This window comes from Musa acuminata, chromosome BXJ3-4 (genome assembly GCF_036884655.1).
Source record: "Musa acuminata AAA Group cultivar baxijiao chromosome BXJ3-4, Cavendish_Baxijiao_AAA, whole genome shotgun sequence".
In the NCBI taxonomy this organism is placed as follows: domain Eukaryota; kingdom Viridiplantae; phylum Streptophyta; class Magnoliopsida; order Zingiberales; family Musaceae; genus Musa; species Musa acuminata.
Genome location: NC_088352.1, coordinates 7,984,359 through 8,009,828, shown reverse-complemented (window position 1 = coordinate 8,009,828; position 25,470 = coordinate 7,984,359). Strand labels below are relative to the sequence as shown.

Sequence of the window (25,470 nt, the reverse complement as noted above, 5' to 3'; positions counted from 1 at the left end):
AGAGAGAGCAATCGCTCTTCCTCTTCTCCTCCCTCGTATGGCGAAACCCAAGAGGAAACCCTTCTTCCCCTCCGACCGCCGCTCCGTCATCCCGAGCGACGAAGCCGCCGGTCGCGGGACACCGGGAAGGGCCTCTTCGTCAATGTAGGCCGTCCCTCCCCCCCACCTTTCCCTCGCCCCTTATCGTTGGAAGGCAGACAGGATGGAGCCAGGCAATCCGAGGTAGTGCGGGCAACCGTACCTCTTCGTATGATCACAGAACTTTGCTCTACCATTAGCGTCTAACATGGTTTGATTCTCGATTACTGGTTGTTTCCATCCTGTTCTAACCCCTTTTCTTGGGATTTGCCCACTTCTTGTTTGAAACCTTCTTTGATCTGATTGAGATGTTGGATATGCGGGAACGGCTGGTTTTAGGTGGTGAGGTTTGGTTGAGATTGAACGATCAATGATGAGAGATGCCTTCTTGGTGTAGGGGTTTGCATCGGAGATCTAGTGGCTTGCTCTTTCTTTGAGGGGTTTCTTCGCTACTACTTCTTGGCCCGAAATTTTGGGTTTATTTGTAGGGAAAGAACAGATTAGATTGCATCTTTTGATTTTTCATCAATATTTGTCCCTTTTTATTTGAATCCGAAATATATGCTTCACCTTCAGTTTGTCGATTGCAGCATTTGAGTAAATCCTTTGGTCATTTGTACTGCTTTGTTGCCTAAAATATTGGTCGTTCCTGCAAGCTTAAAGTAATTGAAAGGTATCAAAGTGATGGATGAAACAAGAATGTTGATGCAGCATTGAGCATCATCTGGGGATCGTTGTTGCTTAGTTGATTGATTGGGATATCTGGAATACCTTATATTGATGTTTCTGAAACTGGAGAACATAGTGCTTCTTGCGGTACCGCCTGTTGGGAGGTTCTCATGTGGAATGATATTTGGTTGCTCATCTCTTTTTGACTCAAAAATACATAAGTACATGTTTTTGAATGGAATCTTTTGTTTTTTTTTTTATAGCATAAATGATAAAAATGAATTTTGATCTCAAGACCTTATTTTAATCTGAAAAAAAATCTAGCGAGCAGCACCTTTGAAAAATTATATATCTAATGAAGTTTCGGATCCTCACCCATGTGGATTTTTCATAAACCAATATATATATATATATATATATATATATATATATATATTCTAGAGCAATCAAATAGGGATTCATTACTTATGGCCTGCTCATCATTTTATTGATTTTGTTGGCTGTTTCTGTTGTAGTCTTATTATTTTTGATATTACATAAATGCATTATGTCAAAATGAAAAATAAGGAAGAAGTTGCAAATATTTGACGATGCTGAAATATTGTGATGCTTTGCCACTAGCTTTGTAGAAATGTGGAGACCATCCTGGCAGCCGTAAAGGAGAAAAAGGTAGTATGATTGATTGCATCAGACAACCTCCAATGCAGGATTTAGGATTATGCAGTTTGGGGGCAAACGCAAGCAAATATTACAGCCAGCAATAATTACATTTGTAACACTATTATCTCTAGATATGAACAATTAGTTGACAATAAATAATCAGATGCCATAAAAATCATCGTACTACTGGTATTCCAACATATACAAATACACAAAATGCAGCAATTTGGAAATGGTACCGTGGCATAAGTTAAAAAGACAATTAATAAAAGGAGGGATGCGTAACTGCTGCTCGAGCAGAAATTTATTTCCGAAAAAGATTTAAAACAGTTAAATGAACACCTTCCCCAGTGACAACCAACAATGGGAGCACAGTGCATGATGAAGTAATCTTTAGTCAAAATCATTGTTTGATATAAACATATATATATATATATATATATATATAGAGAGAGAGAGAGAGAGAGAGTTCAGATCGTGACCTGATTACGAGCATCACCAGTTACAGAATCATCATAATATGTTTCTTCAGTATTAGTAGTTGGTGGGGGGAGCTGGCAGTATGCTGTGAGCAGCTGCATGTGAACATCCTTAATTCGACCAGTTTGCTCATCTTCTCTATCCATCTCGATGAAGTCCTGGGATCCCAGAATCACGTACATGAATAAGTATGTAGATATCAACTGCATTTTTAGCTTATTACACACGCTCTAAATTGCAAACACCAACCTGGGCAGAGAAATTCTTGAATATGGGATTGAAGTGATGCCTGCAGTATTCACTGAAAAGAAGTGTGAAGATCAGAAGTGGAATAGTGAAACCCGAAGCGACCGGGGCATCTTTTGTTCCAAATACTCCAAGTGCAATAATCTGCATCAGCAGCAGAGAGAAAACAGTGGTGTTGTGCACGATGGGCCACATCCGCCCACCAGATTCGTAATATGAGCTGTAAACATTTAGAATCTGCAAATTTCAAGGCGAAACAATGAGAAGTCTTGTTAGACTTGCTTCAAGATTAACAATATATATGGTATTATATGTCTATCTAATTGGCATAAACGATATATAAACAATATATAAGTAATATGCAGACCTGTTCAGCACAGAGATAGATGAAAACATGGCTACAACAGTTGTCCCATAAAGCATAAAAGGACTCACCTGGTTACGGTACACGAGATGACCAAGAAAGAAGTAAACCAGCAAGAATGGCACTATTAAAGGTGCCAATATTGAACATGTAAAACCAATTAAGCCGAACAACAGCACTTTTGGGACTTCAGTGTGATACGGAAAGGACGGCACAGCATTCGGATCGTCCTTCAATCTGAATATATATTTCCGCATCCAATTATATGATAGGGAAAAGGTTTGCAAGACTTCCGATGATAAACTGGCCCAACCTAATGTCAGAACATAAGTAATAAAAAAGGTTGCCTGCAACAGGGCAACACAAAGCATTAGATCATCATTCTAATTCTTGTGCAGCGTAGGAGATCAGTAATTCACCAAAAATGAACTCGTGGTAACATAAGCGAAACAGCACACCAAGCTTATATAGCTGAGAAAACATCATATATAACATTACACAATTTTGGAACTGGATGAAAATAAAAACATGGATCTAAATTTTACCTGCCTTGGTACTGCTTTGGCGAGATGGACAGGAATGTCTCTTGGTCTAGAAAAGATATGCAGCTGGCTAATGATAGATCCAGATAAAACATTCACAAAAAATACATTCCATATGGTGAAGTATAGTATTTTGCAACATGCACTTCTCTTCCTGCCACTGCGCGAAATAGGCCCTTCCACGGTAGAAAACATCATCATCATTGGGGGAACAGAATAGAGGAAGACCTGTAAAATGACACTAGGCAGGTAACCTGACACGAACTGGATCACAAAAGCCCTGCACATTGACAGCAAATTTAAGATTTTACCCCCACAAAATAGACAAAAGAAAAAAAAAAATCAATTAGCAGCCTTTATTATTGTTAAGCAATGCCATTAGTAAAGAAAACAGGGTGAGACTCGAGTAGCAAACATGAATATAATATTTGACTAAGGCGATCAAGAAAGAACTGAATTGATGAACGCCAAATAATCAAGAAAGCTATCCATAGGACACATCTTGATGAACCAATAACTCAAGCACATTAAAAACAGAACCACTTAGACCAGAAATCATAAAGGAAAACATCTTGATGATTAAATTTGATAATACAATTCCTACATTGATAAATACCAGAGATCATAAAGGAAAATATCTCCATTATTAAATTTGATAAAACAATCTTGTCCTACATTGATCATCTCAAACTTAACCGTCCATAGCAAGCAATCTAAATATGTATTTGACGCTATAGTCATTTAACTAAAAAGATTGTATAGATATTTATCTGTCAGCTAATTGAGAAATCCATCTGACTGTATTTGTTTAAATAACTATGAACAAGAATATAGCGTCATGAATTTCCAGGGAAAATGAAAATCTATTACAAAACAGAAATCAAACTAAGACATCTAAATAAAAATGGGCAACAAGGAAAATCCTCTAACCACTAATAATAAACCAAAAAAGCTTAATCAGATGAATTGATGTTAAAACTTAATTCCATCCACAATATATTGATTTGGAGTTACAGTGACCCTTATAAAAACTTTGGTACATAATTAAGTCTCAATTGTACCCCACATGTAGAAATAGACAAATGACTTTCCCTTTACAAATAACTGGACTACAGATTACAAAATGTCAGATATCTCTCACTTTCCAATCCAATATAAGCAAGGAAAGATGTATCATGGATCAAATTTTGGAAGGCTCAATAAATATAAGTTACAGCTGGAATTTCGCTCCTCCAATATCCATAAGGAGGCTTTGATAGAGGAAGTACTTACTGTGAGATAACAAGCCATAATTGCGCCAAGAATAATGATTTGTTTTCATGGAATAATCTCAGAGTTAGAGTTTATTTTAGGATTGATGGAAACAGTAAAATGCTTTGCATCAACTTGTAATGAAATAGTTTGCCGTTTTATAACTAGTTTGAAATGCATACAGGTCACAATAGAAATGATCTAGTATTCTTAACAAGAAAAATCAATGAGAATTTGAGTGATAACCTGAAGAGAAAAACAGGACAAGAATACTTACTTGTTACGTATACGATTCAGAAAAGGGAACTTCTGTTGTAACTGGTCTAGTTGGGTTAGACCTTGCACAAAGGTTACCGGGATAAGAAACAAAAACATGAAAACGATGGTAGCCAAAAGAGTAGCTAGTCGGCGAATCCAAAGCTGCCCAAATGGTATCCATAGGTTTGGCCAATAAACATCACATGGTTCTGGAGCAATGCCAGTTACCCACTGCATGGGATTTGAAGTCTGAAGAACCTTTGAAGCAACAACAGCAGCATAGCGGGTCTTGAAAAAAACAAAGGCAGCTGAGCATTCCTAGTTGTAAAAGGGAAAACAGTTAGGCACATAAATGGCTTATTATATGTTCATCTAATTGAATTTTGCTCATCCGGTTCAACAAGTAGGAAAAAAAGAAAACAGGAAATGTTAAGTTCAAATCTTTTGAGTTTCATTAGAAAAAAACAAGCTTAGATTTGAAAAAATACCTTTCGTTTTCTTGTGTCCGAATGTTGCAGATCTGTCCTTTTTCCATTATAATCACTGTGGTAAAATTGAAAAGAATTGGACACTACTCCACAAAGTCCACATCTATAAAGACTTGGTCTGCATTTATTGTCTAGAGCAGTGACTCTTATCCGGACAAACTTTTTGTAGACCTTCTTTGCATTGGACTGCAATAGAAAAAATTGCCATAAACAGATTGTTTCAACAGAAACACAGAACACAATGAGAAATTGTACTATTATATTGGAGCTTTATATTCACACCTGAAACAAGGAGAAAAATTGTTACACTTGACCAACATACACACAGAAGAGGCAAACAAGAACTTTCAGTAGTCCAATGTGACATAAATGCTAACAAATAAAAAAAAGTTTACACGAGAAGAAAAAAAAAGTGTAACTGGATTCTTATACAAATTGGGACAGATTATAGCAAAATTTAACATCTCAGACCTACTAAGGTAATTGGATTTGAGTTTAGCTTAGCATCCCTTAAATAAATCCAAATTCAGATTCTACTAGGACTTAAAATACTTTGAGATTTTATATGTAGATAGTTAAAGGAACCACATGTCTTTTATATTTCTGTGAATTGTGAATTTATCTTCTATAGTCAAAATGTTTATATTTACAACATTGTTTTCTCTTGTGGGTCAAGATATTATTGAAAAAATGAAGAAAGAATGAAGAAGTCTAAAATGGCATGTCAAAAGAAGACCAACAGCTTCATTAAAAAGGATAGATTAAATTGAAATATTAAAATTGGGAGGGGAGACTAAAGAAGACATGGTCAGAAACAATTATAAAAGATTAGATGCCCTCCATTATTTAGTGCCATTGCAGTAAAGCAGTCAATAAAATAGTGGAGAAGGATCCATTTAGTCTTAACCCAAAATTTTGGGAACAACAGCTTTCTCTTTTTTCTTTTTATTTGCGGTATCTCCTTAACCAGTCCTTCTTACTTGTATCCCATGCCATCAACTGTCTGTAATATTTGTTATGTTGTATTTCCAATATGCCATTCATCATACTTACTATAGTTTTAAGATCATAGTAAATAATGTACAATAAAATAACACAAAGGATAAAGGAACAACCCCAAGTTTCTTGCAGACCAGACATATGTTGGAAACTTGGAATGATCACACGTGGTGCATATGCATATATTAGCACAAAAGAGTATAGAAGGAGAGAGAGAGAGAGAAGAGATGGCCAAACTAAAGATCCTGCATTGTGGCAGTTAATAATGGTAAAGTTATGCAAAATCTGGCAAAGAAGAGTCTTTCATATTATATCCAAATCCTCAACCATCATGAGGATCTCTCTAGCCAAAAATGATGAAAATTACTAGCATAGTAAGAATCAAATTCCATGATATCAGAAGATAAAATATAATGACAGAAGATTAGCTATCACTGGGTACATCTAGATAACCATAGGGATAACAAGTTTAGCAAAAGAGAAAACAGATGACACACTGATAAAAAAAATGCCTCCCTTTTACAAGCAAGTCACAAAACATATCAATTTGGAATTAGCACATGGATGATAGGGCATTAAAATGAAACCATAAAACAAAATATATATTCATTGTTGAGCATGAAATTGCATGATACATGATAATTCAGCATGTTGAGCTGAAAACAGATACATATAAGTCATCATAGAGCATAAAATCAGTGCTCCAGAAAAGAACAAATTACATGAAACATTCATCAGAAATCAAATACATATAAGTCATTGTTGAGCACAAAATGTTCCATAACGTCCAAACAGATAAATTCCAAATATATTTTTATATAGTACTCCAACATGATATATTGATATTTACATGAAAAAAGGAATAAAGAGGGTTGAATACACACCATAAATTTCTGAAATTTCCCAGTTCGACTGATTATTTGATGTGATAAATAACTTGATCCATGATAATTTGTGAAGAAGTTTCTAATGGTATCGGTCAGAGATTCTTCTGTCGATTTTGGTATAGCACGAACAAGAATAGTAAAATGACTAGGATTTGGAGGGGATCCAGTGACATGAGCTAGCTTCATTTGAGAAATGTTCTTGTATTCCTGGAAAATAAACAATAAAAAATGTCACTCCTAAAAGAGCAAGATGAGATAATTTAGTTTTGACACTTTAGAAACAAATTCTTACAGAATAAAGAAGACTACAAGCTGAACAGGTTATAATGTATAACGCAGTGCAGTGGACCCAAAGCCTGCAATTGCAAAATGCAGAAAACTTTGTTAATGTTGAATAGTGGATGATGTGAAGATAGCAGTTGCTCTTATGGTCAAGCTTCAAATTTCAGATACACATACCAGAATAATTGCATTATATCTGTAGTTAAACAGATACCATTCAGATAATTATCATGGATTACAGATGCACAGAAGATGATTGTACTAAAAGACAGCATTCTCAGATAATTATTATAGAATACTGTCTCTTGGTTGCTTGAGACCAACAGACAGCGTTCTATTAATCACACTTTTACTCATCAAGTGACATAAAGAATTAAACATAGTTTGTAGTATAATGAAATATAAAAAAACTCACCCCACTGATCAATTTAACTTGTCTAACCATGATGGCATTTGCATGTCTCCTTTGATTATATTCACATGAAATGGTTCTCACTCGATCTCTCATTTGTTCACGAACGTAAACATTTCTTGTTCTATAATGAAATCATATGGCTACCTTTCTCTAATATATATTTTTATCTCAAAATCATGTTTTTCGTACCTTCCATGTTGCTTCTACTTGATGTATTGTGAAAGAATTACTACAAATGATGAGTTCTAATTTCTGGAGAGTAAATGCATAGAAGATAGCTTTTTACAAGGGGTGATTTTTTCATTTAAATATTCCAACATTTACTTTGAAATTAGATTAAAAGAACTAAGGACTGATAAACAACCTTTTTTCACTTTCCCTCTAAAGTTGTCTGCTTATATCCATAAATTCTAAGTAAGCTCTGTTCCAAAGGGTAGACAATGTTGAGATTACCATGAGAAAAAGAACAGGAATTACATTCCTTAGTCTATATTGTTTCAATTCTTATTTAAAAACTAACTCTTTTTCATTCAATTCATTCAGCAGTAATAGCAGCAAGCATGTGCAGTGCTAATAAAAAAAATCACCAAGCATATCTCTTATATAAAAGTAATCTTCAAAAAAGGAAAAAAACCAATCCTTACCATTTTGACCCTCCTTTGACATTTGCAATTGTAAATACATCTAATGATTCTGAAGAGATGCGCCCGTGCTCCATTTCTTGGCCAAAATAATTAACTGGAAGCACTCCAAATACACAAACCACAGCAGTGATGGAAAAAATACGTATACTGTGGAGGTAAATTTTACAACAAATTTCAATAAATTAGTTTGTTGTAGATTCTGTATGCAGTATGTGAACAATAAATAACATGTATCATATACTGTTCTGAAATAACAACAAATATATTACTAATCTTAGTATATGTCTAATTAATAGCACATGACATGGAATGAGTGTCATCATCCAATTTTCAATTTAAGCTGTATAGCCTTCGAATATTATAAGGAGAAATAATTGGACCATCTCCAAGTAGAAAGAACACATGATGAATTTAAAGGCACTTAAAGGACACTGGTAGCCATGTTCATAAATTTTAAATCACATGCAGCACATCTTATCTACTGACCTAGTAAGCTTCAAGTTCCAATAAATAAGTACATATGCAGTATCATGACTGTGACTCTGTAATAATTCCACCAGACAATAAAATCCATGCCAGACAACAATTAAATTAACTGTCTTTCACAGCCAATCAAAGATTTCCATGGAGTATATGTTAATGGTAGGGGGCAGGGTTTATGTATTTATCATCGTCAAAAGCTCGTCCTGTTTTTCGTAATTCCCAACTTTAATATGACCAATTTTAGCAACTAATACAATTTGAAATTCTGCATTAATATTTTTATATATGCAAAATGTGATTAGACTTCGTTTTCTTTTGAGATAAGAATAAGCTTATTTAGACTTATTTTCTGTAAATTAATCGAGAATCAGATGCATCACCTTTATCTCACATAACTATGTTAGCAAAGACACTTGAGAGAATTAATACTATATCCTTGAAGTTGAAGCTAATATCTTCCCTTCTTCCTGATATAAATATCTTAATGTACACCTTTTGCCATCTTCTCAAATTCTTGTCACTAATATGCTTGCAAAGTTTATAGGTAAAAGCAGTACTTTTTAAGCAGTAAGTCACAAGAGAAGAAAGGTGTTTGGTAGTAACCAGAGTGAGCAAAGAGAACCCTGTGTATCTACACAATTCTCTCTAGGCATGTCAATGATCATAACAAGAAATTATATATGCAAGAGAAAAAAGAGGGGGATTCTGTCTATATTACAAAACTATGATGGATTATGATAATATCTCAAAACACAATAGGTAAGACAACCATGAGTTGTCTTCCAATTTCAGATAAATATATCTTATCTAACAATTTTGAAGGACAACAACCATATCGATTGTGTTTCTAGTTTCTACATTACAAGTCAAATGATTTCAATGCCACCATGCTGATGGTCAATGGTTTTTGGGCAGAAGCGTTGACTCTTTTTCTGAAGTGGGAAAAGCAATCATCAACAAGATTCACATACCAACAGTAAATTCCAAGTGCAAGAAGAAAGCATGAAAAATAATTCAAAGGATGCAAGCAAATTTTTACCTTGTGATTATCCTTGATGTTTGAAGTAAGAACTATGTTTGTGAAGTTTCCTTTATTTTTCTTTCTTTAATTCATTTTCCTGATTGTGCACACATCTAACTACATAGTAATAGGAAGAAAAGGGATACGAGATCACCAACAATATTTTAAAAAGTCTAGTTGCAGTCACCTGAAAACAAATATTCTAAGGAAAACCACTGCATCCAGACCACCAATTGATAGGATTTCATCTTCTGTCACTTCCCAAGCCTTCACTATCCAGCCAGCAGAGGGCACGAATCTTTCCAAAGTGAAAGGGTCCTGATACCTACTGTTCTCCTTTTCAAGCCGCCGGCCAAAATAAACATAGAGATTGCTAGGTTGTTTCCTCAAGATTGAATACAGTGACAAGAAAAGAGCACAGAAGCCAATATTTATGCCTGCAGAAGTTAGAAGAGCAGAGATGTTCATCCCTGCCTTCTAACCTGGAAGGTATCTAAGCATTGCCCAGACCAACAATGCTGTAGCAGTTTCCAAATAAATCTATATTACCCTGTAAAAGGCAGTATCTTATTACTCAAAATTGCATCAACATGATCACGAACTAAAATAATTAAAAAATCTGCGTCAAATTGGAACAGCAATATAATAATTTGACTCGAGCTAAATTCCTATTAAAAGGATTGGGCTTTCATCTCTATGGCCTCAAGACAATCATAGACATAATCTGTGATATTTAAAATGCCTATAAAATATAGGTATCAAATGAACCAAAGTACAAGCAGTTTCGGTGGCATGCAAGATGTTTTGTTGTGATCAAAGATACAGAAGCATCAAATTAATTTATTTTTTTGTGTGCAATCATGTGAAGATATTTAAATTATAACCAATTATTCGGATCATTATAATACTCTTAAACGTTATCATCTGTAAATAGAACATAGACCATAATCAAACCAATGGAGTCTCCACAATCGATTTCGAGGAAGCAGGATAGAGGCCCAATCCTCTCAATAACATCATAGCTCTGAGAAATTAGTGGCAAAAAAGAAGAAAATAGGTAGTTACGAGCACATTGCATACGAATCACAGAAATATTTCATGGAAACCTCAACCAAAAGGCTACCATCAAAATCATTCTGCTTGAAAGAGAAAGCGACGTCTCGATCATCACCAAAAAAGAAACCCTATACCAGTATCAAGAAATCAAGATCTCGACGACAAAAGAAAAAATATCAAGTGAGAGAAAGGTGGAATCACCGGAATCGGAGCGAGAGAAACCGAGGTCAGGAAGGATCGCGGAGCGGCGAAACGGAGGGATGGATGGGGCAAAGAGGAGGGAAAAAGGAGAGAGCGACGTACGTTTTGAGTTGGCGCCTCCCGCTCACGAACCGCTTGTGCCCCCCTCATTGTTAAAAGTAACACACACCTACATCTTTTACCCGTCACTGTACCCGTGTCATGGAAATGATTGGTCCACACAAGTCCAACCAATCACCTCAAATGTGACCAACGCGGGACCAAACCAAACCTACATACACTCAAAGCAGAGTTACCCGCTTAGGCTACCAGCGGCTTAGGACGGCCTCGCCGTGGGTCCACAGGAATCCACGCCGATGACCACAAGTGTCGGCGAGACGGTCGTGGGTATCGTATCAAATGAGTACATTTAGTTTCGATGGACGCGGGACCGTAGGCGCGTGCGGTTGGTACGCGGCGTAACCGCCTATAACCGTCGCGATTGGTTAACTGGCAGAGCCCAAAGTGAAATCCATGGTCAAACTAAAGTCAGACCAGTATTGGGTGCATTTGACTTCGGCAACTATAGTTTGCCATCTGTTGATTTTAAATATAATACTTATATAAGCAGTATTTAGGAAAAAAGAGAGCTATAAAACAGTCATAAAGACAAATTTATCCACTATTTAATTCTAATCGAATATGAATTATAATATTTCCCCTTTGTTTCAATATTTAGGTGGCGACGTTTTTGTTAGTTGATTTTTTTTCATTTCTTATATTAAACTTCTTCATTTGTTCACTTTATCCTTTTTATCTCTGGGTTCAAAATCAAGAAAATAATTTTGTCTATATATTATATTGTACCAAAAAATAATTAAAAATATGATTCCTCAAATATATCTAATAGAAAAAAAATTCTTCAATCATGATTTAACACATGGCACACACGAAGTATGAGTCGTAAATCCAAAAGCACGGTTAAGAAATGTTCTGACAAAAAATAAAATATTTTGTAGAATATTTTTTTATCAATTTATTATAAAAAATTTCCTAAGGTAAATCATTCATATATATATATATATATATATATATATATATATATGTATATATATATATATGTATATATATATATATGTATATATATATATGTATATATATATATGTATATATATATATATATGTATATATATATATATGTATATATATATATATATATGTATATATATATATATATGTATATATATATATATATATGTATATATATATATGTGTATATATATTTTATATGTATATATATATATGTGTGTATATATATATTTATATGTATATATATATGTATATGTATATATATACATGTATATATACATATACATATATATATATACATATATATACATATATACATATACATATATATATATACATATATATATATACATATACATATATATACATATATACATATACATGTATATATATATGTATACATATACATACATATATATGTATACATATACATATATATATATATATATATTTCAGAATAAGAAGACGGGAAGAGTAGTTGCCACTCACGGCCGACATGTCTCGATCCTCGAACGAGCGTCGGCTTCTTCCGCAGCTGCTGCTCCTTATCCTCTCGCTGTGGTCGCTCTTGCGCTCTTGGCGTCTGTCGTCACCCATCTCCCTGGGTTCGAAGGGCCCCTCCTCTTCTATTTAGAGACGTTGGCTTCCCTCCCCCAGCCATCTCTCTCTGCGCTTCTCACTGCCACTTGCTTTGTTATTGTAGCTATGTGACGGTGGACGAGGTGAAGGGCGTGGAGCTGTTCTACTACTTTGTAAAGTCGGAGGGGAACCCGGAGGAGGACCCCCTCATACTCTGACTTCCTGGTGGTCCGGGGTGCTCCGGATTCAATAGTTTGGCCTTCCAAATTGGAAGCTTTTTGACCTTCACTGACCAATTCTTATGATTCTCTTTCAACACTCAGATACCGATTTCAGCTTATACTGCACAATCACACAGTCTGTAGTTCCATGGCAGCTAAAATCCGTTGCTTTGATTCCGTAAAAAATGTTGATGAGATTGCAATGGATTCGATCTACAACTGAAATAATAAACCTGTTCTGAAAGAGAAATTACCGAACTGGATCATACATGTAATGCAGATAAAGGGTGAATTCGCTTTTGCTTTTTGACAAGGGGAAAGTTAATCTAATCTACATGGTTGAGGCCTTTGAGAGAATAGAGTCAAGGCCAAGTACTCGCAGGTCTCGACCTAGATAACGATGCGGCAGCCACAGTACCTAGTGGATTTCAGTGAAATGATCTACCTTGTCATATCTGGTTTGCATATATAGATCCAAGTGGTAATGGCCAAACTTTTGCCAGCTCGTAGTTTGATCTATGTTATGGTCTAATCATGAGAAATAGAAGAGATGGAGGAACAAAGAAGGTTGTATTTTTGTGTGGTGATATTTTTGACACTTGTATGATTGGCTTATCAGGGTCTCTTGCAGTGGCTTGTCTTGGTTTCTTGGTGTCTTAGGTGTAGGAATAGGTTGGGTCAAGTTTGGACTGAGATTAGAAAGTAAGGGTACATACTCAGACAGAAATTTCATACTCAATCACCTGTACTGATGCACTGCTTCATTTTCTTAACCCAAGTTAGTTATCAGATTGGTTTTCCAAATCAAATATCTATATTATTGTCTTTCCTTAGCTATCTCTGAAGTTGTTAGATATACTAAATGGATACTCTTCATGTTGGTTTTGTAGGTCATGTAAGATTTGCTGCTAACTACAGATATAATGAAAGTTTGTCTACATTAATGTATCATCCATATTCCTGGACAAAAGTAATATGTTTCTGTTTCAGCTCCTTCCATTTTTTTTTTTTTTTTCATACATTTTTTTAATGTTTTCTAACAAGTAATGGCTTGCAGTTTTCCAGTGTAATTTTTGTAGATATTCCAGTTTCATCTGCATCTGCTGATGAGGTGGCGGACATGTCTTCTTCATTACAAGTCTATGATTTTCTCACAAAGGTAGGATACTTTCAGATAAATGTTGAGCAGAGTTGTAATAAATGCAGATAATATAATGCTTATCTTTCCATTGTAGCTGTTCAATCTCTCTCTTTCTCTCTCTTTTTTTTTTCCTTTTGCAGTGGTTGATTGACCATCCACAGACCACGGCTCCTCTCCTGTCCTCTCTACATTGCTGGTAATTCATATGCTGGGAAGACTGTTCCACTTGTTGCTCATCTAATATCCAAAGGTAACTCCAAATCTAAGTCTGGCTCTTATGATCACTATATTTTACTGCAAGAATAAGTTGGATGCCACCCTTAGAAACGTCAATGTAAAAAGCATGCAACTTAATTAGACATACTTTAGAAAAATAGAACACTGCAACCAAAACATAACTGATAATATGATTTGTTGGCCCAAATTTTATAGTTTCTCCATCAGAGTTTGGATAACTAGCCTCTACTGCATTATCTATGCACTGATACTGTATACAATGTTGTGTGTACATATATTTATGCAGATGAAAAAGCATGCCTGTGCAGACAAATAAGTTTCTAAGTTAAATAAAGTGTTAAAATGTTCAACTTTATTTGTGCAAAAATGATGATGGCTTACTTTGTGTTGATCAGGAATTAATGCTGGGAAACAGCCACTACTTAATCTCAAGGTATATATATGCCATGCCCATTACCAGGTCGTTTCTCTTGAATTGTTCATCACAATGACAGATTAGTAGAGCAGTTCTTGAAAACAGTGTCATTAGTATATTTACTATCCAATTCATGTGAGCATTGAAAACAGTATATGACAGATTACTTGATAACAGTGTCATAATTATAGGAAGTATATTTACTATCCAATTCAATGAATATTTTTATGATGCACATGGGTATGCCTCAATTAGATTATTGCTAAATTCTCTAACTGGCAATATGTTCAAGGAATATGCCTCAATTAAATAACAATATGTTCAAACAAAAAAAAGTCTTTTATACACCAATGAACACTTAACTCTTTTCCATGAATAAATGAAAGAATAGTTTATACATGATATGCATAGTTATAAAAATAAAGTTGATTCTTTTTCTTGCTTCTAATAACAGCTTTTGTTGTTCCTTTTAGGGTTACCTTGTTGGCAACCCAGTCAGTCACTGGTGAAAAGGTTGACATGAATCCTCATGGGATGGGACTCATATCAGATGGTTTGTCGAAGGTATATTCAAGTTTCATTAGATATGCTATGTCATAGCAGTAACTATACGGCTCTTACATGTTCTCCAAACATGTTTACATGTATAGAAATATAATTTTAAGTAAAAATTAAATGAAAACTAGATGATCTGAATGATTATATATACCGATTGCAATGGTGAACGAAAAGAACTTGTCAGATATGAATAGCCATAATGCTAAAAGAAAATGAGAGAAACAAAAGTAACGAAGATGCATAATCCAAACCTTCCTCACGGAGACAAATGACAGAGAAAACATCAAATAAAACAATATAGTCGTTGTAGTATAGAGGTGAATGTTCCCACCTGTCATGTGGGTGATCCGGGTTCGTTCCTCAGCAACAACGTTTTCTATTTTTTTTTTGAATTTTTAAGTTATTTTCATGTGACCATAGTGTTGCTTAAATAGCTTGCTGTTGAATTAGAGAAATTGTTCCGCTGATTTTTTTTTTAAATTTTAAGCTTATTTTTACGTTAACCATAGTGCTGTTTAAATGGCTTGCTGTTGAATTATTAAAATTAGATTTTTTTTTTTATTTATTGGTTATGATTCCTCTTTTAAGTCCACAGAAGAGAAGTTTTTATTTTATTATATTATTTTGATTTTTTATATTAAGAAAAATTTTAAAAAATTGTAATACAACTATTACTTACGAGCCTTTAATAAGGGGCTCGAAAAAAAGGGTTTATTCTAGATCTTGAGTATGTGGCTAGAATTTAGAATGTTTTTTATTATCGTTAAGTCTATTTTTTTTTTTAATATTTAAAATAATTTTGAGTGAAACTGTAATAAACTTCAGAAACATAAGTCGTTGTAGTATAGTGGTGAGTATTGCCGCCTGTCACGCGGCTGACCCGGGTTCGATCCCCGGCAACGGCGTTTATTAATTTTAATATTAGAGGATGTTTTTTCATTGATTTTTTTTTGTTTAATTTTTAAGCTATTTTATGTGACCATAGTGCTGCTTAAATGATTTGTTGTTGAATTATATTGATTTTTTTTTGAATTTTTGAGCTATTTTTTATGTGACCATAGTGTTGCTTAAATGGCTTGCTATTGAATTAGAGAAATTTTTCATTAATTTTTTTTTAATTTTTGAGTTATTTTTATATGTTCATAGTGCTACTTAAATAACTTACTGTTAAATTAAAGAAAATTTTCGTTAATTTTTTTAAAAAATTTTGAGTTATTTTTATGTGTTCATACTGCTACTTAAATAGCTTACTGTTAAATTAAAGAAATTTTTTCATTGATATTTTTTTTGAATTTTTAAGCTTATTTTATGTGACAATAGTGCTGCTTAAATGCCTTGTTGTTGATTTAGAGAAATTTTTTCATTTATTTTTTTTAAATTTTTAAGCTTATTTTATGTTGAATATAGTGCTGCTTAAATAGCTCGATGTTGAATTAGAAAAAAAAATAATTGATTTTTTTTTTATTTTTAAGCTTATTTTATATGACAATAGTGCTGCTTAAATGCCTTTTTGTTGAATTAGCGAAATTTTTTCATTAATTTTTTTTTATTTTTAAGCTTATTTTATGTGACCATAGTGCTGCTTAAATAGCTGGCTGTTGAATTAGAGAAATTTTTTTCATTTATTTTTTTTATTATTTTTTAAGTTATTTTTATGTGACCATAGTGTTGCTTAAATAGCTTGCTGTTGAATTAGAGAAAAATTTTCATTTATTATTATTTTTTAAGTTATTTTTATGTGACCATAGTGTTGCTTAAATAGCTTGCTGTTGAATTAGAGAAATTTTTTCATTTATTTTTTTATTATTATTTAAGTTATTTTTATGTGACCATAGTGTTGCTTAAATAGCTTGCTGTTGAATTAGAGAAAATTTTTCACTGATTTTTTTAATTTTTAAGCTTATTTTTACGTTAACCATAGTGCTGTTTAAATGGCTTGCTGTTGAATTATTAAAATTAGACTTCTTTTTTTTTATTTGTTATGATTTCTATTTAAGTCCATAGAAGAGAAGCTTTTATTTTATTCTATTGTTTTGATTTTTTATATTAAGAAAATTCAAAAAAAATTTGTAATTCAACTATTACTTACGAGCCTTTAATAAGGGGGTTGAAAAAAAGGGTTTATTCTATTTTTGAGTTTTTAAAATATTTAAAATAATTTTGGGGGAAAATGTAATATACTTCGGCAACATAAGTCGTTGTAGTATAGTGGTGAGTATTCCCGCCTGTCACGCGGGTGACCCGGGTTCGATCCCCGGCAACGGCGTTTGTAGTTGTTATAATATTAGAGGATTTTTTTTTCATTGATTTTATTTTTTTTTGAATTTTTAAGCTATTTTTATGTGACCATAGTGCTGCTTAAATGATTTGTTGATGAATTATAGAAATTTTTTCATTGATTCTTTTTTTGAATTTTTGAGCTATTTTTTATGTGACCATAGTGCTGCTTAAATGGCTTGCTCTTGAATTAGAGAAAAATTTTCATTAATTTGTTTTTTGAATTTTTGAGCTATTTTTATGTGACTATAGTGCTTCTTAAATAGCTTGCTGTTAAATTAGAGAAAATTTTTCATTGATTTTTTTAAAATTTTAAGCTTATTTTATATGACAATAGTGTTGCTTAAATGCCTTGTTGTTGAATTAGAGAAATTTTTTCATTTATTTTTTTTTATTTTTAAGCTTATTTTATGTGAATATAGTGCTGCTTAAATGCCTTTTTGTTGAATTAGCGAAATTTTTCATTGATTTTTTTTTAATTTTAAGCTTATTTTATGTGACCATAGTGCTGCTTAAATGCTTTTTTGTTGAATTAGCGAAAGTTTTTCATTGATTTTTTTTAATTTTTAAGCTTATTTTATGTGACCATAGTGCTGCTTAAATAGCTCGCTGTTGAATTAGAGAAATTTTTTCATTGATTTTTTTTGAAATTTTAAGTTATTTTTATGTGAACATAGTGTTGCTTAAATAGCTTGCTCTTGAACTATAGAAATTTTTTCATTGATTTTTTAGCTTATTTTTATGTTAACCAGAGTGCTGTTTAAATGGCTTGCTGTTGAATTATTAAAATTAGACTTCTTTTTTATTTATTTGTTATGATTCCTCTTTTAAGTCCACAGAAGAGAAGCTTTTATTTTATTCTATTGTTTTGATTTTTTATATTAAGAAAAATTTAAAAAAATTGTAATACAACTATTATTTACGAGCCTTTAATAAGGGGCTTGAAAAAAAAGGGTTTATTCTAGATCTTGAGTCCAATGATGATGTGGCTGGAATTTAGAATGTTTTGTGTTATCTTTAGTCTATGGATTTCTTTAAGATATTTAAAATATTTTTTGGTGAAGCTTAATAGCTACTATGTGTAATATTGAGTTGTGCATGTTATGCTTAAGGTTGTAATACTATTCTTTAAATAATTGGGTGATGTATTTGAACTTAAAAAAAGATCATAATAATTGAGACTCTCGGACGAAAGTTTTGTATGATCATCGCATATCTTTTGATTTTAAAAAAAATATATAAAATAATTATTATAATAATAAAATCTTATGAATTTGAGTATTGGATAGTTGAGAAATAAAATATATAACAAGTTTATACCAAAATCTAAGTAATAGATTGTTTTAATTAGTTCGTGAAATTAAATTATATAAATATAAATATTCAAGTAAAACACAAAGGCGTTGTAGTATAGTGGTGAGTATTCCCGCCTGTCACGCGGGTGACCCGGGTTCGATCCCCGGCAACGGCGGCACGTTTTTTCTGTTTTAGAGTATTTTCTTCTTTATTTTTATTTTAAATGGCTTCTTTTTTAATTATAAAAACTAGACCTTTTTTCTTTTTATTAGTTTTGATTCCTCTTTTAAGTCCACGGAAGAGAAACTTTTGTTTTTATTTTATTGTTTTGATTTTTCATATTAAGAAAAATCATTTTTTTATTCTCTTTAGTTTATGTATTTTTTAAAAAAAATATGTTGTCGTTTAATTTAATAGAATATCTAATTTATTAACTTAAATATATTTATACCGCTAGTCCAAAATAATTAAATCTAACTTTATATTTATAGACTAGAGAGTAGTAAATTGGAGTATATGATCTTTTGTATATCTGAACTTAGCATCCTTGTTAAGGATCAATATAGCTTTAGATTCGTTCTCTAATATGTGTAACTTGATCTTTAGCTCCATTTTAGATAATCTGTTTTTACTCGAACTCCTCATCACCATGTAGTATCTTAATAAGTAACATTCTGCGCTTTGTTGAGGTGATTATATGCATCAAAGGGCATATTTATTTTTCGTTTTTTTAGCTATTTTATGGTTCATAAACAGTGGCTAATTTTATCTATCTATCTTTTCCGGTGTTTCTATTCTCAGGTAATAGGATGTTCATTTTAGCAGAGAAACCACTTGCTCATGTTATAGGAATTTAACAGATTTAGCTCCATGAATTGCATTATTTCTTGTAAGGAAACATTTGCTTCGTGATCTGCAGAAAAGCATTTGATAGTAGTTTAAGCTGGGCGTATAATTATTCCAACAGTAAGAGTTATATTTTGGCCAACTTAAATATGTAATCAAGGAAGGAAGACATGCATTCTTAATTATGTCGTGGAGGATATCTCAACTTAGAAGATCAATCTCGTTCTATAATCTCATAAATATCTAACGAAGTCTTTACTGCCCTTAAAATAGTTAGAATAAATCTAAGAGTGACATAATCGAAGAAAATGATGGGACAATTTTAGAAAAAGCTATGTTTGACCTGACTAATTATATGTTTTAATGATATATCTCCTGCACCTAAGCTTCTTCCAAATCATTGGTGATATGAAATCCTGTGATTAGATGAGAACAAAGGAATCATTTCAATTACTAATGACCGAAAAAGTCAGATAAAACCCACGGCTTAAGTTCTTAATTTTTTCAGATTACATTGATATTGAATCTTATCTTTGGATCAGTTTGTCTTTGAGTCGTATGATTTAGAAAATCAAGATGATATGAAGAAAGAAATGCATTTTGCCGATCTTAGAGATTAATAAGGAACCTTAGAATTCTAGTCTTGGATTCCTTTCTATCCTGATGATATGATTATTACTAATAGATCATGATATGAAACCTGGAAGTCAGAAGAGATGCACAATAGATCAGACCTCTCAAAACCTACCTCTCAACCATCTCCTCGCTGAAAGAAAGAGATGGTATGATAGATCCGACACACTAGGTAAAGAGTGATATTGGCACGGCTCAATCAGATTATAAACACACCTGTTCAAATCTGATTGAGCCATTCCAACATCACACTCTCACCCAGCTAGCTTGCTGCTCCCTTCATCAACGAGGAAAGCGGTGGTGAAGGGAAGGGAAGGGAGAAGGCCATGGAGATATAGAGGAAGGTGTAGAGGATGGTTGAGACGTCAATGTCTTCACCCGCATGGGTTACGACAAGACATATTTCATAGAGAAGCATAAGGATATTGTTAATTTGTCTTCCCACGTAGTGGTTGTGACGTACATATATTGCATGTTTCCTTGGCTTGACTGAGTCCAACGGCATGCACACTTGAGTTTGTTTATAGATCCCATTTAGGTGGGTTGATGACCCAATTCCTATGCTCATAATTATATTTCGAGTTGTATGCGCTCGACTTGACAAAGAGAAGAATCTATGGGAAGGATATTGTTAGTTGTTGAGTCGCTCATGAATTGAAGATAAGAGTAATAGAGAATATTAGGTCTGATATCATATACTGTCGCCGGACATATATAGGACAGGAAGAAGGTGCAGATTCGCTCGCTTCATCATCAAGAGATTTGATGAGATGGTGCGGACCAAGCTGTCCTGCTAAGCCATCGTTAATTATGGGAAGCTGAGGGAAGAAGAGACGAGGCAGAGGGAGGGAGGGAGGTTGGAGATTCGCCTGTGTGGTGTTTTTGGTGGTTCGGAAGGGAAGCGATGGGGTCGGTCGGGGAGGAGCGTCACTTCCTTCGTCGCGTGGTGTGTGTGCACGCTTGCCTGCGGTCTTCTTCCTTGGCTTGCATTGGTGCGCAGGCGGGAAGTGCTGCTTCGTCTTGTTTGTTTAGGAGGACTAGTAGTAGTGGTTGAGGTACGTACGCCATTACTGATGCTTGTCCTTTGGGCACTCCAACAAACATCATGATTGGATATTTCTTTTCCCATCAAATTATATGCAGCAAAACGTAATGCTTTCCCATTTCATTTTCGATCCATTAAAGAAAACATAATAAATGATAGAAAACACTGTAAGATTGTACGATTCGATATTTTGCTTTCTTGGCACGATCAGGAATTGGACTCCCAATGTTACCCCCTCCGAGTGTTGGGAAATTAATGCATCGCCCTTCGCCGAAAAAACGTACCGCCGGCGACTCACACATCAGTCGGACGAAGCGCCACCGCGTCCTGATCTCATGCGGCGGCTCGTACTTGCGCCATGGACCCTTCGAACGCCCCGCCGTAAGCTTGGTCGGACCCGCCGCCGTTGGTCCCGCGGTATGCCCCCGAGTCCTCCGGTTCCACCGGCACGTGCTGCGGCCCCCTCAGCAGCGCGGTCGGCGCCTGCTCCGACACCCGCCACACCTTCACCGACTTGTCCAGGCTGCCGCTGTAGACGATCCACCTCGCGACGGAGCTGCCACCGTCCTCGCCGGCGTCGTCCGTCTCTATGGCGAGGCACTTGACGGGGCCGGAGTGGCCGCTGAGCACCGAGAGGCAGGTGTGCACCGCGCCCTCGCGCCTCCACACGCAGATGCTCTTGTCCGCGGAGCCACTCAGCAGCAGGTTCCCGGCCGCCGCGAGGCAGAGCACCGACATCTTGTGGCCCTGCAGCGTCCCGCCGTGGGACTGGTGCTGCTCCCCCTCCCAGAAGTTGACGATCCCGTCGGAGGAGCCGCAGTAGACGATGGACGCCGTCGGGCTGACCGCCAGCGTGGTCACGGCGATCTCCTGCTTGAGAAGCGTCTGCACGAGCGTGTGCTTGGTGCCCTTCCCATGCAGCTCCCTACGCCACACCTTGGCGGTGCCGTCGGCGGAGCCGGTGAAGACGAGCCCGCCGAAGGCCGCCACTACCGAGTTGACGGCGTCGTCGTGGGCGACGACGGACTCCAGGCATCTGGAGTCGGAGATCCGCCACACCTTGAAGGTCTTGTCCCAGGATCCGGAGTAGAGCAGCCCCTGGTCCTCGTTCAGGCTGAGGGACGAGATGGCATCGGAGTGGCGAATCCACAGCGCACTGCGGTTGCGCCGGACCTCGACGTAGTTGGAGGGGTTGAGAGAGCTCCGGAGGACGTCCTTGAGCCTGGGAAGGGTCCCGATCCGCTTGTGCACGGTGGCGTCCTTCGGCGACACCCTCCAGGCCCGGATGCGGCCGTCCTGGTGCCCGGTGAAGATGCGGTCGGACGCGACGACGATGGCCTTGACGAGCCCGCTGCTGGACTTGAACCCGGCGAAGTCCTTCTGGTTCTTCCACACCCGGATGTTCTTGCTGTCGGAGCCCGTGTAGAGGAGGCCACCGGTGGCGGCCAGCGAGTAAATGTGGCCCTCTTCCCGCACCAGCGACCCTATGAGCCCGGTGCAGGGAAGCGCCGCGGCGTCAGCTTCGCCGGATGCAGGGTCGTAAGGCGGGTAAGGGGCGCTCTGGTGCCAGGGGGACGAGATGAAGGGTGAGCTCTCGCCGCTCGTGGCTACGGTGTAGTCCGAGTCGAACCCGGAGCCGGCCGTGGCCGACGAGGTGCTTTGTCGCGGGAAGTCATCGTCCGTTGACGACTGGTGCACGTTGGCGTACGTGGCGACGTGACTACTGCTAAGACTGCTGCCTGCACCCTCCCCCATCAACGTTTTGGCAGACGGGAAGGGGAGGAAGGACGTTGATGGACAGGTATTAAAGGTGGTCGACGAAGGACGGAAGAAAGATAGATACGGCGAAGAGACGAGGAAGGAAGGCTGGAGGGGAAGGAGCAAAGGTCGGAGCAGGAGGACGGGGTGTATATACAAATAGGAGGAGGAGAATGGGATGGGGGGGGGAGAGGAGCGGGCGAGGGACGACAGAGCAGAACGGAGGGAACGTCGCGGGGAACACGCGAGGCCGTAGCGAGGGTGACGGAACGGAGCCTTCGCCTCGCCGCCGGTCCACCCCCATTCCTTTCGGGTGTTGACCAGGTCCTTAACCTTTTGTCGGGACGTGTTGAATTGGTCAACGATTCGCCATGGTTCATTCTAAGGGAGCAAAGCACACAATATAAAGCTTCTCCATCACAAGAAGCTCAGTCCGTAACATAAAACCACCTAATAACATGTCCTTCTGCAGCAAAAGAGAGCAACAAAGCAGCAGCAGCAACATCTCTGCTATCGACGTGCCACCACCTCGATCGGATCACGGCCTTTTGTCTTACCCTTTCCTTCAGTCGAGAGCTCGGTCGGCAGCACGATGGCCGGCGTTACTGCTCGAAAGATGTTGACCTCCAAGACGAAGTCGTAGTTCTTTGCTCTGATGATCTCAAAGAGACACACATCATCCTTTTCCAGTTCATTATCCACTACGAACTGCCTCCATCCTGAGCCGAACTTAGTTGCCTTGTAATGCACAATATAGTTGACTTGCCAGGTTCCACCACTGGGCAGACGGAGGAGGACGCTTTGATCGCATCCAGGCATGTTTTGTACTGCAAATCCATGTGGGATAACCTGCATAAGTTGCATGCAACGACAGCTTGATTGTTTCTCCATATGGCTTGAAGCAATGGCGTGGGAACGATGAACTCACCAGAACATAACTTTGGCTGACATTACTTTGCCTCAGCTCTGCTATAAATGATGGATGTGCTGTTTTCATTGAACGGGCGAGACTCGGAGCTCTTTGTTTCTCCTCCACAGTGGCAGGTCTCCTGGTAGGGTTGATGGACGATGAACTTGATCTCATCTTTGTCATGTTCTCTTCTACGTTTCCTTTCTCGTGCTCATGCTTCACGTCATCTGCAACATTTCAAGAAAAGCACATCTTATGTCGCAGGAATTAAGATATCATACTGAGGATTCGAGTTATCCATGTGATGTTCTGCAGGAGATTCCGATGTTCTCCTCCTACAACTCCAGCGTCGTGGCTGTTGTCTGATTAATGATCGCCTAAACGAGCATTCCTTGCCTGCAGACATGATGGGGTTGCGGTCCGAAGCATGCTCTGCTGCTGCATTGGCCGACTCGTCGTCGCTGCACTTCTGATCGTCTTCCAACGGTGGTTCTACGGACTTGTGCTTGCTCCCCCGTGAAAGGCATGCGTCGCCAACCTCTGCAGCTGTCTTCTCTCCTATAAAGTACGAGTGCTCCTTCTCGCAGGCAGTCTTGTCGAAGACCAACACCTTGAAACATGAATCGCCGATGTATCTGAAGACGAGGAAGTCCCCTCGCTCCAGCAGATGGTCTTCTGCGAACTTACTCCACCCACCCGTGAAAGCAACATCGTCACCGCTTCTCTTCAGCTTGACGTTCCATAGGTTTCCGCTTGGCCCTTTCAGCTTTGCATCCTCCGGTAAGTCCTTGAAGTGCAGCACAAACTTCCTGGGGATGCTCTGCAAACATGGCGTGCAATGCGCATATCGTCAGATGCGCAACACTGTTGCTGGTATGGCCGAATGAACAAGTTTTACGAGCTACTTACGAGTTTTCTTGAGAAATCAGCAATCAGAACCTTGAAGAAACGCCTCTTTGTGGCTTCAAAATGATTCCAGTAGTAGTGCTGCTTCCATTTCCTGCATTCGAGGCACCTCACGTCCACCTCGTCCATGACAGAGGAAGAAGAAGAGTTCTACGAGCTATGAAGTTGAACCTTGCGAGGGCATCTAAACTGGCCTGCAGACAACATTGCCGAGTTGGAGAAGGAACAGCGACGCTTTGTGGTCTGGCCGAGGGCCATGGCGTGGGGGAGTAAATGTAGAACTCTTCCCGGCATTCAAAACCTTCACCAACCGATCATTACTAGTATTGGACTCCCCCGGCTATATATGCATCTGCTGACTGTACACACTGAAATTACTACTATTGAACTCACCTATATGTGTATGTATTTGTTTCCTGCAAACTCTGAAATCTCGACGTAGGGGGGTTTGGAAATAGGTTTGAACCGGCTAATTACATGTTATTACCTAATGTACTTCACTATGTTAAGAATACTATTTTTTATATTTTAAAAAATCATATTGACAACGTTGTAG

At 37.0% G+C, this 25,470-nt stretch overlaps 3 protein-coding genes, 3 non-coding genes and 1 pseudogene across 6 annotated transcripts; 4 read left to right on the top strand and 3 right to left on the bottom strand.

Annotated features, from left to right (window-relative positions):
* Nucleotides 1-1,624: 1,624 nt before the first annotated feature.
* On the bottom strand, nt 1,625-11,140 carry LOC103981658 (CSC1-like protein RXW8). The gene is made up of 11 exons (XM_009398400.3): nt 11,025-11,140; nt 9,955-10,317; nt 8,264-8,410; nt 7,215-7,278; nt 6,920-7,129; nt 5,037-5,222; nt 4,568-4,866; nt 3,043-3,319; nt 2,569-2,844; nt 2,137-2,370; nt 1,625-2,045 (listed from the first exon to the last, which is right to left on the bottom strand). Exons 2-11 carry the CDS (start codon nt 10,233-10,235, stop codon nt 1,878-1,880), a joined length of 2,142 nt encoding a protein of 713 aa, XP_009396675.2. The 5' UTR covers nt 10,236-10,317; nt 11,025-11,140; the 3' UTR covers nt 1,625-1,877.
* A 240-nt stretch (nt 11,141-11,380) lies between these two features.
* On the top strand, nt 11,381-15,710 carry LOC103981657 (serine carboxypeptidase-like 18; annotated as a pseudogene).
* Nucleotides 15,711-16,076: 366 nt separating this feature from the next.
* On the top strand, nt 16,077-16,148 carry TRNAD-GUC (transfer RNA aspartic acid (anticodon GUC)). Its single transcript has one exon. It is a non-coding gene; the product is annotated as a tRNA-Asp (tRNA).
* A 1,289-nt stretch (nt 16,149-17,437) lies between these two features.
* Nucleotides 17,438-17,509, top strand: TRNAD-GUC (transfer RNA aspartic acid (anticodon GUC)). Its single transcript has one exon. It is a non-coding gene; the product is annotated as a tRNA-Asp (tRNA).
* A 1,410-nt stretch (nt 17,510-18,919) lies between these two features.
* TRNAD-GUC (transfer RNA aspartic acid (anticodon GUC)) lies at nt 18,920-18,991 on the top strand. The gene has a single exon. It is a non-coding gene; the product is annotated as a tRNA-Asp (tRNA).
* Nucleotides 18,992-21,160: 2,169 nt separating this feature from the next.
* On the bottom strand, nt 21,161-23,246 carry LOC135636517 (protein JINGUBANG-like). The gene has a single exon (XM_065148217.1). It carries the CDS (start codon nt 23,093-23,095, stop codon nt 21,674-21,676), a length of 1,422 nt encoding a protein of 473 aa, XP_065004289.1. The 5' UTR covers nt 23,096-23,246; the 3' UTR covers nt 21,161-21,673.
* Nucleotides 23,247-23,275: 29 nt separating this feature from the next.
* LOC103981656 (B3 domain-containing protein REM16-like) lies at nt 23,276-25,183 on the bottom strand. Its single transcript, XM_065146283.1, has 4 exons — nt 24,918-25,183; nt 24,348-24,828; nt 24,027-24,235; nt 23,276-23,947 (listed from the first exon to the last, which is right to left on the bottom strand). The coding sequence occupies exons 1-4, from the start codon at nt 25,041-25,043 to the stop codon at nt 23,609-23,611; spliced, it is 1,155 nt and encodes a 384-aa protein (XP_065002355.1). The 5' UTR covers nt 25,044-25,183; the 3' UTR covers nt 23,276-23,608.
* Between the last annotated feature and the right edge of the window lie 287 nt (nt 25,184-25,470).

What these genes read in the sequence shown, in the direction of transcription:
- LOC103981658 (XM_009398400.3), bottom strand. Translation starts at nt 10,235, where the DNA reads ATGAACATCTCTGCTCTTCTAACTTCTGCAGGCATAAATATTGGCTTC. An exon ending in CGGACACAAGAAAACGAAAG is followed by an intron (nt 4,867 to 5,036) that starts GTATTTTTTCAA and finishes TTTTACAACTAG; the next exon opens with GAATGCTCAGCTGCCTTTGT. An exon ending in CTGAATCGTATACGTAACAA is followed by an intron (nt 3,320 to 4,567) that starts GTAAGTATTCTT and finishes GTCAATGTGCAG; the next exon opens with GGCTTTTGTGATCCAGTTCG.
- LOC135636517 (XM_065148217.1), bottom strand. Translation starts at nt 23,095, where the DNA reads ATGGGGGAGGGTGCAGGCAGCAGTCTTAGCAGTAGTCACGTCGCCACG.
- LOC103981656 (XM_065146283.1), bottom strand. Translation starts at nt 25,043, where the DNA reads ATGGACGAGGTGGACGTGAGGTGCCTCGAATGCAGGAAATGGAAGCAG. An exon ending in CTGATTTCTCAAGAAAACTC is followed by an intron (nt 24,829 to 24,917) that starts GTAAGTAGCTCG and finishes CCATGTTTGCAG; the next exon opens with AGCATCCCCAGGAAGTTTGT. An exon ending in ACAGCCACGACGCTGGAGTT is followed by an intron (nt 24,236 to 24,347) that starts GTAGGAGGAGAA and finishes GAAATGTTGCAG; the next exon opens with ATGACGTGAAGCATGAGCAC.